This window comes from Doryrhamphus excisus, linkage group LG12 (assembly GCF_037039965.1).
Source record: "Doryrhamphus excisus strain RoL-2023G ecotype Guam linkage group LG12, RoL_Dexc_Guam_v1.1, whole genome shotgun sequence".
NCBI lineage: Eukaryota > Metazoa > Chordata > Actinopteri > Syngnathiformes > Syngnathidae > Doryrhamphus > Doryrhamphus excisus.
Window position 1 is genome coordinate 8,461,003 of NC_136368.1, and position 15,023 is coordinate 8,476,025.

Genomic DNA, 15,023 nt, shown 5'->3' on the forward strand with positions numbered 1-15,023 from the left:
TGGGGACTAAAAAGACACAGAAAGAAATGTGGGGGAGACAAATGAACAATTAATGTCCAGACACAAGTGTATCTCTAATATTGACTGTGACAAGGAGAGGATGTATGTCTTAGTGGTGGGTACGCGTGTGTGAGTGTGTGTGTGTGAATGTGTGTGTGTGTCTATGGGAGTCTCACAGACATGTGAATGTGTCTGGGTCTACCGAGTCGCCACTGATCCTATCTTGTCTGACTTGGGGATTATAACCCCATGACCTGCAGATAGGACTAAAATATACACATGAAGACACACACACAAGCATGCAAGTAAAATAGGGGGGAAAATGTGCTGGATCTGTTTTTGTTTCATTATGAAACGATTAAAGGGAGCAATAAAATTAACAAATAACGGAGGGTTCGGTCCTTCAAAAAAACCAATGTGGTTTTCTGTTTATCCTGCAAAAAAATGTTGTGGTTTGACTCCATCACGGTTAAAAAAAAAAAAAGATTAATTTATCTATTATGGCTGGGTGATATGGACCAAAACTATATCCCGATATATTTTGGTTGAATATCGATATACAATATATATCCCGATAGTTTTATTACATTATAAACAATCTTATAGAAAAATAGCAGTATATAGTCTTTTACATATACGTATATAGAAAAGAGTTTCAAGAAAAAATATTCAATCTTTGGTGCAATTTGGTCTTTCTGCAGCCTGGTTCGTGCTTCCATCTCACGTTCCCCATTATGATGGTGACGGTAAACATGGTTGATACAGTCTATGCAGCAACCTTCAGACCATTTTTTTCGCTGTTCACACCCGCTATGCAGTCTCTGGTTGCTCAGTGTAGCAAAGGGGTGCTCAAAGCTAACAGCTGCTAACGAGTGTAAACGATGGAAAACGATGGAAAACGATGGAACAAGTGGCAAGCTACAAACATCTTCTTCTTCTTTGTCTTTTTCCCTTCAGGGGTCTTCTGCATCTGTCTCTCTCATGTCCTCGTTCACTACGTCCATGAACCTCCTCTTTGGTCTTCTTCTACGCCTCCTACCTGGCAGCATCTTTCTACCAATATATTCACTATCTCTCCTCTGGACATGTCCCAACCATCTCAGTCTGGCCTCTCTGACTTTATCTCCAAGGCCTCTAACATGTAATGTCCCTCTGATGTACTCCTTCCTGATCCTATCCATCCTGGTCACTCCCAATGAGAACCTCAGCATCCTCATCTCTGCTACCTCCAGTTCTGCTTCCTGTCTTTCCCTCAGTGGCACTATTAGTGGCAAGCTACACACACAACAAGATAAACATCCATTGCTGCACAGTTGCTTAAGGGGTCAGTATGGCACTTATTTGTTCATATTACGCACAAGAACGATGAACAACACCGTGTTTGTCTCCCTTCTTTTGTGTTAGAACACATTATGTATATACTGGACAACATGCCAAAAACAGTTCAGACCTGGTCTGGCCAATGGAATCATTCTCCATTCCCTGGCAGTACACTGAGGACCCTTTGGCCGGACTCCCGGGACCATTTGGCTTCCTAAAATCTCTCTATGATGCAACTATACCGATAACGCTCACTACTTCACTTTCCACCTCTCCTTATGGGACATAACTTTCAAGGTTTGTGAGAATGTGGAGTTTCCTTCATGATTTCTCTCCATTGACATCAGAGTGCTACCTTCACTGAGCACCAAGAACCTTGGAATGACTCTTAACAAGTAACAGTGCTCTTTTGGTTTTCTTCTGTACATTATCTACAAAGGCTTCCCTAATGCCAGCTGCCACCTTGACTAATGCTTTCCTTTCCTGGCTGGACTACCTGCTTCTGCCATCAGACTTTTGCAGGTCATTCAGAGTGCTGTTACTCATCTGGCGTTCAATTAATCTACATTTATTCAGAACACACCCCCTTTATGGTCCCTTCACTGACTCCCAATCCTGTTGCCATCTAATTTAAAACCCTGATAGTCATCTATAGGGCAGTACATCAGATTAAACCTTAATACCGTCAATCAGTGGTTATATTCCAAAGTAGCTGACGGAGCTCATGACTTTCCTGGTTCAACCAGTGAGGGCATGATAAGTAACTTTTTTAAACATGCTGGTTTTTGTCTTCAATAATGCTAATTACTTGTGTAAAAAATGAAAAAATGAAAAAATGTAAAATGCAAAATGAAAGTAGCATCTCAGTTTTCTGTTACTGTTAAAAAATATCATATTATTAATATGACCTTTTTATCATCATATAATAGTTTGGGTTTCCATTTTTAAAAATATTAAATGTTGGTACTTATTTTGTTGAAATTAGGTTTTCATTCTGGTAATATTTTTATTTTATTATTGTAACAGAAGTTTTACCCAACCTAATTTTCTGAAAGTTTACTTTTTGTTGACTTTTTTTAATACATGCAGTCTTTAATATTTCAAAGTTATGGTATTTTTTTCCTCTTAATATTATGGCTTTATTTAAATATACTCTTTACTCATACTCTACCACTTATTCTTCCATTTTTGTTGCAATTTTTGGATTCTCTTGTTCATTCACATCTGTACAATGTGCCAAAGGCCAACAAAAATACATCCGTGGGACATAAATGGCACCCAGGCCACAGTTTGGACATACCTGTCGTATGGTATTGGGAGAATAGGATTTCACTGTTCAGTATACATCATATAATTTCACAGTTCAGCAATAACAGGTATGCTTTTTGTGGGGGTGATTCAAATTTTGCTGTACTTTTTTTACAATGGCTGAATTGACACTTGTCAACAAAATAATGATAAACAAAAAGGAAATCTCCAGTGCCTCAAATGTTCTTTTCCCTCAAGTACAATTTACTTTTGAGCCACTGTGGTAAAAATGTCTTAACCCTGCGTGTAACAAAGACATACACTCAGCCACAAGGTTTACCGCAGTCTATTTCCATGAAAGGTATAGGACTTCCATCCCTTGCATGCACACCTATTAAACACCCGAGATAGCACAGCCATTTTATTTTATAATGGCTGAGATCACATGGGTAGACTGGAGGACACAGAGAAAGGGGCTATGTATGTGCTCTTGTATAGGAAGGAGGGGAGGCAGGGAAGGAAAAGAGGCTTTGTCTGCTTCACAATGGCCTTAAAAGGTCTGAGATATATATAATTTTGAAGGTTTGTGGTATATTCATAAAGTTTACATTTACAGGATCACAGCAAGCAGGACCAGTAAAAAGAATTATTACCTATAACCAAGCTGGGGTGGGAGTATACAGTATATACATATAAGTAAAGGCTGCAACAAAATCTTATTGGTTGTATGTTTTGCAGTGGATGATAAAGAAAGAGGTCAAATTCAAATGCAATATAGTAGATATGATAAGCTAAAATAAGACATAACATTGGGAGACTTCCTAATTTAGACATTTTTACGCTTGAAAATACTTATTTTAGGCAAAAACTACATAAAATGCACTTAAATATACATATTTTTAACTAATAATAGGATGCATTCAACTACAAAACATAGACAATTTATTAATTTATTGGAAATAAAAAACATAATAGAATGAAGCCAGTAAATTCAAAGCGCAAATTGGTGAGGGATTACTGTATTTGTTATGGGAAAAACTCAGTTTTCTTCCATTTCAGTTTTCATTTAATCTTTTGGGGCAAATTAAAAGTGGAAACCAGGGTACCATTGTATTTGCATATAAACTGGAAATAATGCTGAGATCCAGAAACCGTGCCTGAGCTCACCCTTACGCTCTATGGAGACCCTGGTTGATTGTGCTCTCTGTTGATTGTAAGCCATTGGTGACTCATGGGTAAATTAACCTCATGCATGCAGCTCCCTGTATTTCATTGTATTATCTTTGTCAGAAGGTGCTCTGTCTCATTTCAAGGCAAACATGCATGGAAGTTATGAACAATTAAATATACTTTGGGTAAAAGTCCACCTTGAGTTAAAAATGTTCACATTTGAAGGTTAAAAATGTCAAAAGAAAAGGGATTTTACCAATCTTAAAAATAAAAACGTTCTGGGAATAGTGTGCCGGGAGTTTCCCAATTCCATTATGAATAACACAATGGTGACTGTCACTAAAGGTGACGAGACCAGGAGGAACATTGGACGCAGTTCTGAGAACTGAAACCTTGAACGGGTAGAGAAACAATTACAGAAAGACACACATCCCAAAAGGAAATCAAGTATAAAATCTGGAAGCCAACACAAACATGTCCTACCAACTATATTCAGTAGTGGGAATTACTCAACAGGATATGAGACAAGGTTGTCTTATAATAACACACAAGTAACACTTGGCGCCCACAGACACAGGTTAGTTTACCATTGTGCCATAAAACAGTTTTTAGAGTAGCAGACCAAAGGGTAAAAAATACATGTTTCAACTCATTTTTATTACGGTTTGGCACTATTAAATAGCAAATTAGCACAACATAGAATAAAGTAATTGACCAATAAGGAGCTTCCAGAGCATCCGAGCTCACGTCCTCTTATCATGTTAGATTATGCATCAGAGGGGACCTATTATACTTTTTCCACTTTGCCGACCTATAAATGTAGTTGGAATGTTGTGTTATCATGTTAAACTAGGCCAAAGTTTCAGAGGATTGCACATTTAGAAGTCAGCTCTTAACAAAGTTTGGGATGGCTCTGAACGCTTCATTTCAGAAAGATTTTTCGAACACTTCCTCTCTGTGACATCACCGAGTGCCGTGCTTCCTTATTGGCAGATACTCTGCTTCTCCGTTTACAGTGTTAACAATGTCTCCTAGGAACTGTTTTTTCGGGTGTAAAAGAGAGCTAAATTTATTTACAATTCCGTACGAGGCAAAAGTGTTTGCTGTTCCTCATTTCCTAACAGCAAAATACAAATATTTTAATCTGGCAACAGCATTTCACACTGGACGGTTTTGTGTTATGCAGCTGGACTAGCCAACAAACTTGCTGAAGCCTGTTGTCTTTACAATAATAATTTGTGTCCAAGAGTCAGAAGAGCAAACAATAAGTAACAATTTATCAGTGTCCTAACTGTGTTCATTTTCTGGAAGTAATGGAACAAAATCAGTTGTCCGTGTAGCATTATAGTGTGTGCATTCAGGAAGCGGGGTGCAAAGTACAAGCTCACTGAGCGTGGATGTCACGGTCAGTGCTTGTAGGCTTCGTGGTGCGACCCCAGGATGCAGAGAGCAGGACCAGATGCAGGTAGAACGTTTATTTTAATAATTGCGGCAGCAGGTTACAGCGACTGACAAAAGCGGACCTACAAACGATAAAGATCCCACGAAGGGGAGAAGCACGCACCTCAACTAAATAGGCAACAGAAATTAGGAACAGGTGTGGGTGATAATAGCAACACAGGGTAAAATGGGGCAAAGCAGGAAGTGAATGCAAAATAAGGGTGCCCAAACAGAAACTAAAGCCCAAGAAGTCAACCTACACAGGGCGTGACAGTGGAGGTGCTAATAGGCACCTTGCAGACGACATGACATATTACATACGGATATGGCTGTTAAAAGCGGACAAGATAAACCCCATTTTATTATCAACTCCTATAGTGTTGGATCCCAAAGTCCAAAGCGTGCCTAGAGGTGGGCCATGGGTGGAATCAATTAAAACACAATACAGCTGGAAGAGGTGTAGATACTGGAAGATCTAGAACGCTTCCTGGTTACCGTGTGTTGCTGCTCTATAGAAGTCCACAACGCAATATAAAAAGACAACAAATTTGCATAATGGGTTCTCTAATTATGATTATGCAATATGATTATTATCATATTATGCATATTTACAATCCAAAGAGGCAGTTGAATGGTTAGCACACAGGCCACGCAGCGAGGAGACCCGAGTTTGATGAGGAGTCTGCATGTTCTCCCCATGCATGCGTGGCTTTTCTCCGGGTACTCCGGTTTCCTCCCACATTCCAAAAACATGGTTAGGGTTAGGGTTAGTAGGTTAATTGGCCACTCCAAATTGTCCATAGGTATGAATGTGGGTGGGAATGGTTGTTTGTCTATATGTGCCCTGGGATTGGATGGCCACCAGTCCAGGGTGGACCCCGCCTCTCGCCCCAAAACAGAGATAGGCTCCAGCACCCCGTGACAACGGATAAGCGGCAGAAATGAAAATGAATGAATGAACAATCAAACAAGAGAAAGTTGGAAATAATTCCAGGCCGGATGGGCTCGTAAGCGTGCTGCTCTGTGGAGCGTATCATCTGTCGATATCATTAGCAGCAGAAAAACATTACCGATATGAAGCAAATCCCGTTTTTATGTCATTATTCACCAATATATGTATCCGATACAACGTCGTCACTTCCAATACGATACCAATTTTGTTTCAGGCAGCGTTGGTTTTGTAGGGAGCCAGAGATTTGCTTCTTCACTTTCGTGATCTTGCGAAAATTTTGATGCCGTTTGTTTGTGATGCTGCTTCAAATGCGCAATGTGGCTGGTTGTATTTAATCTTACCCGGTTCCAAGTGTCACCACGGGAAACTTGCTTTGCTCTCAGCTGCTATTTTTCGGACTTTAATGAAAAACATTAAACTCCTACTTTGCAGACATTACTGTGATTTCGAATATAAGTGCTGGAGTGGAGACCGGAATGGTCTTGCATCAGATAGACCAATATAATCAGACCGATTTCCGATATCACCTATCCTTGACAAATTAGGCATCACAGATTTACATCCCTGTCTGATTAAGAAATGAATAAATACACAATACTCACACGAAACTTGAAATGACTGAAGGACAGAGACAAAAGAGAACTCAATACAATTACTACAATATGTCTCCAAACTCAGGAAGGAAAGGTGAATAAGCACATCACCCCCGAAGCACCAAAAAAGCACTTAGCCCCCAGCTGCTCCAGTGATGGCAATAAGAACCTACTTAAACTGCAGCTGCACCAAAAAGCTCAGATTGTGCACTTTTGTTGGATAAAAAGCCGAGAAGGAAACAGGTGTAGCAAACAAAGCTTCACACAGAACATGACCGTGACCATTTTCAATTCTAATTGCAAGTGCACTATTCACTGTGTAATTCTAAATTAACAACACACACACACACACACACAGATATTTAAACTGGAAGACCTTGTGGATAAAGCTAGAAAATGAGGCTGCATCACACCTCCCACGGAAACAATTGCTGACTGTACTTTGTGCTAAGTAGCACTGTGAACCATCGTGTCAAATGACAGAAGAAATGCTTTCTTCTACATAAGGACAAAGTCTGTTATCCCACCCCACAAAAGACCATCCACCCACAATTCGTGGCTCCACAGACATGAGAACTGTGAGGATGCTATTTGACCAATAGCTGGACAGTACATCTAATTAATTGCGTAAATGTAATAAAGAATTATATTTAAGATCACCTGCAAAAACAAATTGTTCAATAGGTTATTAAAAAATATAATAACATATTTAGAATTATAATTGTCTTAAAATGCAGCAGCTGTACCATTACACCACCAAGTGCCGACAGGTGCACACATGACAACAAGTGAGGTGTCAGATTACCAGTCTCTTTTTCTGAATGCCTCACAGCAGCAATGTGCATCCTCACAGCACGTGTAGGGAGGGGGCAGCCCTGGCTGTCTTCCCATAAAAAGCCAGCTGGATGCACAAGTAGTGCATACAGTATGTACAGAATGTGCAGAAGTGTAACATATCAACTTTGCAACTGACTGAGATGGAGGCTAAAATGCACCGGAGGGCAGGGAATCAAATATCTGAATTAACACTCCCGTTTTGGCTTTTTGTAGACACCCATGTACAGCGTGGTCTCAGAAAGAGAGGGTGAAAATGTAGGACATTTACTTGCATCCGTGTCGATGTCTCCCTGCACAGAGGAGCTTCTTACCCTGTCCTTGTCATGCCTTCTACGACGCGGGTCCAGTTCCTCATATGGGGGCACTATTCCCTCTCTCTTGGCCTGTTGATATTCTTTTCTTAGCTGCTGGATTCTGTCCATATTGCTGCAAACACACAAGAAACAAACAGAAACATGAAACATGTTATATTTTTATTCAAATTCTTGCTTTTATTTGTGTGCATTACAGTCAAAATAAATCTGAATTATGAATAGTTAATGAATAGTTAATCTGTTCCATTACTAATGGTAACAAAACGGCTGATCCATAACCTTACAGGTAATTGATATATTCCTTGTAAATAATATATTATATATATATATTATTAATAATATTTCCAGGATTGACAATAAAGAATAATTACAGGTTCACCCCCCCCCCCCCCCCCCCCCTTTTGGGGATATTTAAAAAAGCAATAAGTTTTAAATTATCTGGGATCAAGTGCAAGTCATAAATATTGAATACACTCAATAATATTGGGCTATAAGATCTGCCAAATCCTGAAGTAAAATCAATCATTCATACGTTTCTACACATGAAACATGTTACACACTAATGTCTGGCACATGGACAGTATCGGTAAAGATCTTTTGCATGGAAAGACACATTCCACAGCGAGAAGTAAGTAGAAGGGCATGGAGGAGTGTAGCATGTTTATGGTTACACATCGTAGGGAAATTGTAAATCAATTGTTATCCCTTTTTGTTTATGTTTATTTTGTACAGTTTAAATATTTGCGCTGTCACAAAAGCAAAAATTTTGAAAGTTATGCTTGAAATGTAGCTTTCCACAAAAAAACTTACCTACAGTATGGAAAAAGGTAGAAAATATTTTTTTTTTCTTCCTGATGAAAAACCAGAGTTCTAACTTTTTTGGGGTAGGTTCCATGTTTATTCAGCCATAGAAAACATATTTTGTGTGCCATGGGAGATCAGTCAAAATTGTTGAAATACTAGGCCGAACACAGAAGGTGTTGTCTTTTGAAAAATGGCTGGGATTGATTGAGTTAATTGGATAATCGCTGGGCTCCATTCTCTCAATCCTCCTGCACTGAAAAAAAGCTGAACTTCCTAAAAAAAAACAACAACCATACAAAAAAAAACTGAGTAAACTTTTCCATGTATATAATCGAAGTAATATGACGAGAGTAATTGTCATGTAAACTACCCCTCATTCTCAAATAAGCTCGACTTGCACTTTTAAGAATGATAAAAAAAATAAAAACAACTGAAGTAACATTTATTAGCATATTGTTTTACCAAATACAACTTAAAAATTGTGTAGTTATTTGTACTTAGACTCTGGTTATAAATTATTTACGTATTTTCAAGTAGGCCTTACTAAACGTATCCTACATTATGTACCATGCAAATGGCTGGCGACCAGTCCAGGGTGTATCGAAGTCAGCTAGGATAGGCTCCAGCAAATCCTTGTTAGCCAAACCTTTGCATGTCATAAAATGCTGATGTGCCCTCTCAATTGCAGCCATTTGCACGAGGAAAGTATTCAGCACTGTTCATTTCATGTATCTTTTTATATGGTTAAAGCTTCAAATCCCTGTAGTCTGTGTGTCATGCCCCTGGAAGTGACGGTATCCTAACTAGGGGAGTCACCCGTCTACAATTTCTAAGCTCTTGTGGTACAAGGTACAATACAATTTTTAAGCTTCATGATGGTCATGACAGTCGAATGTTGTGTGTTTTCGAGCGTACCAAAATTCTGTGTTGAATTCATTTAAATGTAATTTTGTTAATTTTAGTTGGAAGTCGCATTTTTACAAGGTATGGCTACAGGGGAAGGTGGACACTTGCACGGATTCCCAAACACTACATAATACAGCCTGCGATAAAAGTGCAGCCATGTCTGAGAGCCTTCTCCCAGGTGTCTAGTAAAAGATCATTTGGGTCTGTGTCGTAAAATGATGAGTTAGACCAGAACAACAAACAGCTGAATGTGTTCCTGTGTTAGCCGATTGTTTCTGGCAGACAGTGAACTCACCCAACATGCATATGCACTCCAGCAACGTTTGCAGCAACATTTCCTACACTGCCATTTTTCTGGAAGTTGGACATCTCTCGCAGGTAATAACATGTTCTGTCATTGTAATCTCAAGTTAGATACAATCCAGCCCCTCTCCCCTCCCACTCCTCCTTAATGTCTTCATCATCTGCTCATCTCAATCTGCTCTGCAGCTCCTCCTCTTCCTTCTTCATCATCTTTGTCTTCCTAATCTCTCAAGCTTGTACTTTGCATTAATTTAATGGCATCTTTGCTAATAAAGTTTGACAAGAGCAGACCACCAAAGATATGGAGCAGGTGGGTCGGAAAGGACAAACAGGAAAGACACATTCATACAAAGTGATGGTGCATGAGGGAGGGGGTTCATACTCAAGTCGTTCCCTTTGCTCTTCAGGCTAACACGAAGTGATGGGATATGACACTGTTCCTTTTGTGGCAACGTCTAAGCACGGACACTAATTACTGTTCTGTCGACTGCCATGACATCAATCAGACTAGCTGTCTTAATGCCCGCTACACTGTTTGGAAGAAACAGCCGACATCCTTTCTTTGTGGCAGTCTGGATGTCTAGTCAACAGATTAAAATGTATTATCTGGCATGAAAGTATTTAGACAGATCCTCTGCTTGTGCATGACAATGTGAAAGACAAAGAGCTGCAGGTGCTAGACTGGACTCTCGAGTTCTACTGCCCTCTGGACATTCAGAACTACAGTCATCCCTCCTTTATCGCGGTTACTTGGTCCCAGACCTGACTGTGTGATATGGGAATAGGATTCCTCATTTATAAATTGAATATTTCCGTAGTTAGAGTGAAGAAAATCCATCTTCTCTCTCTTTCGGCTTTTCCCTTCAGGGGTCACCACAGCAAATCAAGCGCCTCCATATTCACCATCTCTCCTCTGGACATGTCCCAACCATCTCAGTCTGGCTTCTCTGACTTTATCTCCAAGGCCTCTAACATGTAAGGTCCCTTGTTCCTGATCCTATCCATCCTGGTCACTGCCAATGAGAACCTCAGCATCCTCATCTCTGCTACCTCCAGTTCTGCTTCCTGTCTCTAGACCAAACAACATGACTGGGCTCACCACAGTTTTGTATACCTTTCCTTTCATTCTAGCTGAAACTCTTCTATCACACATCACACCTGACACTTTTCTCATTCCATCCTGCCTGCACACGCTTCTTCACTTCCTTTTCACAATCTTCATTGTTTATGACCTTCTCAATACGTTTTTGAGCAAAATATGTATTAATCCAAACATTATTCATCACAAGATTATTTTCTGTGAAGAGAGCGCCCTGAGGATAGTGTTCTCAGGAAGTGCCTGGCTCTTAAAAAGTGAAGGATTTAGTCTCCAAACCAGAGTATACAGTCCCTTCATGTGTGTGTGTGTGTGTGTGTGTGTGTGGGCTTTTGCTTTTACAACATAAAAACGTTCGATTGTAGGTGGATGTCCTGTGCATTGCAAACGACTTGTGCAGATAGAGATGGAAATCATAAATGGGAGGAAGAGGGTGCAAGAGGGTGACGAGAGGCCTAGAAAGCCTCTATTGAAGGATGGAGAGCAATGGGAGGAAAAGATGGCAGACAAGAGCCTCTTGAGAGGTTTCCTTATTAGCCAGACTGAATCCGTCGCTTTGAGTCCAGGAAAACACACAGGCAGGCCCTTTTTACAGCGACTCCCCATCGCTTGCCCCCCTACCTCTTCTCATTCCACTCCTTTATTCCTCTTCACATTCTCTGCTCCCAGCATCTCAATTTAGTTTATCCCTTACTTTTCCTTTGCTTCCACATCTCTACTGTGCCCTTTCAGCCCTGAACACTCACTGACCCCAATATCCTCACTCCCGACTCTCGCTGCTAAATAATCCCAAAACATTCACATATAGCTCCTCATACCCATGCTGTCCCTCGCTATGGGTTATTTCACTCCACTCCTGTCTCTTTAAAGCCAACACACGTTGTATCCCACTTTCTTCTAAGAATATATTTGTTTTCATTTTTACAATCTAAACGCTCTATGTCACTTCCATTTCCTCAAAATCTCTGACTCACTGCTCAAATTTTCCCTTCTTAGTCTCTAACTCTTATCGACTCTTTATATTCAGTGGCTTTTCATACTTTGAGCTAAATTCTCCTTTTCTTCATCGATTCATCTTGCTAATTTGTTCCTTGAGCTCCAAACACACATTCTCCTCTTTCTTCTTCACAACTAGTTTCAGTTTTATATTTTCCGTTTTCTTTTCTTTAACTTCCCCACCTCTTTATCCCTAATCCTACTTGACCTTCCATTTGACCTCCTTCTAGTTTCAAGATACTCCAAATCCCTCTTCTTGCTCTTACTCACCATGGTCCTTGAACCTCCTTAGCGCTCATTTTTGAAATAAAAAGCATCTGGGTTTTCTCATGCATTCCAATGTGCAATAAATCCACTGTGTTCCAGTGGGCTACAATCAACGAATGTTCCTCATTTCTTTTTATGTTCTAGTCTACTTACATTATGTAGTGACATTTCTATTGCATTTTATTACTCAACGTAGCTGTGATGGTAGTGTCGTCTCTCTCAACCCAAAGGTTATTGATTTGATCCTCTGTCCTCTCGTGGCCATGTTGAATTATCTAGTCGATAAAACTGTTAAATGGGAGCTATTATGCTTATTCCACTTTTATGACCCATACATATAGTTAGAATGTTGTATTCTCCTGTTAAACCCTGCCAACGTTTCAGATCATGAGGTTTGTGCATTTGGAAGTGAGTCCTGAAAGAAGTTTGGGAATGCCCAAAACGCTCGGTTTGACAAAGCGTGGTAAAACCGTTCCTTTGTGACATCACAGAGGGGCGGACTTCCTCATATATAAACTCTGTGCCCTCCCCCCAGCTCTGCTTCCCCCTCACTCCCCCAAGCGCTGCGCCGCTGTTTACTTGCTAGCAATGCTTCAAAAGGGAACGCCACATTTGTTTCCAATTCCTAAAGACACCACCATCAGGCACAGGTGGTTGGAGTTCCTGATTCCCGACCAGCAAATCTGTCAACGCCATTTCACACTGGACTGTTATCAGCGTCTTAACTGTAGTTATTTTGTATAAGTCATTGAGCAAAAGCGGGGGGTTGCTAATAGCTCTACCCAAGTTGTTTTACACACTGGTAGTCCCGCAAAACACATTACACGTTACCGATGCTGTAGAAAACCTAACGCTAAAATGCTAAAGCTACTTACCATCGAGAGACATCTTGAAGTAACCTCTTTACTTGAGAAACATCAGACTGCACAGTCTCCACTTCAGGATCAGATTCGGGATCCAATATGTTAAAAGCCAACATATTAAAAATATACTAGATCAGCACAAACCGGAAGTCTTTATATGCACTGGCAGTGGGCAAAACTGTTTATTATCAGCTCTCATACAGTTTATTAACTCCTAAATAGTTAGCGGAACAAACCAGAAGTTTGACCAACCAGAGCAGAGTGGGCGTGCCGGAGGCGGGCCGTGGGTGGAATACATTAAAGCAGACCGTTTTTGCTGGAACCACGAACAACTACAGCTGAATAGGTGCAGATTCTGGAATAATGCTTTCTTTTCGGGTTATTGTGTGTAGCTGCTCTATAGGAGTCCACAACTCAATACAAAGGGCCAAAAAAGAGCATAATAGATCTCCTTTAACAGATATCAAGGTATAAGTTCGCCCAGTGAGCACCCAAATCGATAGATTTCTCATACTCAAACATTGCCAATGAGCACTTTTTATTTTATTTTTGTCTTTCTTCACATTATTTGCTATCGATTCCGATTCATCTGTCGCTGATGTGCAACAATAACGGTCCCTTTCACCCTCACTCCACTCTGGTCTCTCCAGAGTAATTGTGTTGTAATTGGTCAAGTGCCAGAGTTTGTCGGTGTTGTTATGGTAACCTGAGAGCACTTGGGATGGTTCGGTGATAATAATGGTAGTGGTTGGTTCGGAGGATAGGAGGGAGGAACCCACTCAAGACTGAAGGGAGCACTAAACCAAGGCTTAGGTTGTCACTTTACAAAATTGACTGTTTGACATAGCTCCACCAGTGTGTGTGTGTGTGTGTGCGTGTCCTGTAGAAACAGGGCCAAAAAAATCACATTGCTGTTCAAAATCTTCACAAGAGCAACATGCTTTGCTTGTGTAGCATTCTCTTTCACACTGCTGTGCACTTTCGTTTCTTAAACTATTATTATTGTGATAATTTGGAAAATGTGGCCATTGCTGAAACCATTTTAGTATGCTGCCTTGACTTTGACTTTGATGCAGTCTTGCATAATCATTTTCAATGATTATGTATCGGTGATGTTTGATCGTAAAAACTAACTGGACATAATACATGAACTGTGTGTCTAATGAATTGTGTGAATGTAAAATACTAACAATTACTATTTAGTATAGTAATTTCAAAGTTTACTGATTATATTGTCTGTATATGTTTGTATATGTAAGGGAGAGATCATGTCGACTAGTAACTAGAATCCCTGATATACATAAATACTCATATTTATTCATTTATTCATCCATTTTCTACCGCTTATCCTCACAAGGGTCGTGGGGGTGCTGGAGCCTATCCCAGCTGTCTTGGGGCAAGAGGCGGGGTACACCCTGGACTGGTGGCCAGCCAATCACAGGGCACATATAGACAAACAACCATTTGCACCCACATTCATATCTATGGACAAATTGTCAGTCAATATAGTATATGTTCTACATTCATAGTAGGAGGTAGATTTTGGGGTCGTTTTAAAAGTGTGAGGACTCCTGGTTTAGATATTTGCTATGTTTTCTGATAGCAGCACATATTCTTCATTGTCAGGAGAATAATGTGCTCCCAAATTACCTTTGCAGTTACCCAGTCATGTAGCCTGTAGTGTATTCCACAAAGGCTATGATAGTTGTCAAAAAGAGGGCAATTTTATGTTGGGATGTTTTAACCGAAACTGGGTATTGTTATTTCAACATAAATGGGAGTAACAGAACGACAAACTAAGTGGCTATCGGCACCGTATGTAAGTATCCAGGTATCCATTTCGGTATCCAGACTCAGACACCTGCAACAAGTTGTTAAAGGATTATATTGTGCAAATAGCATGTTGTTATGTCC

General features: G+C 40.1%; 1 protein-coding gene across 3 annotated transcripts in view; it reads right to left on the reverse strand.

Annotated features, from left to right (window-relative positions):
* LOC131135613 (partitioning defective 3 homolog B) overlaps window positions 1-15,023 on the reverse strand; it is a 138,202-nt gene that overhangs the window by 38,844 nt on the left and 84,335 nt on the right. For all 3 annotated transcript variants that reach the window (XM_078794993.1, XM_078794994.1, XM_078794995.1), the window contains one exon: window positions 7,872-7,986. In XM_078794993.1, the coding sequence (XP_078651119.1) occupies window positions 7,872-7,986 (115 nt within the window). The remainder of the gene's footprint in view (window positions 1-7,871; window positions 7,987-15,023) is intronic.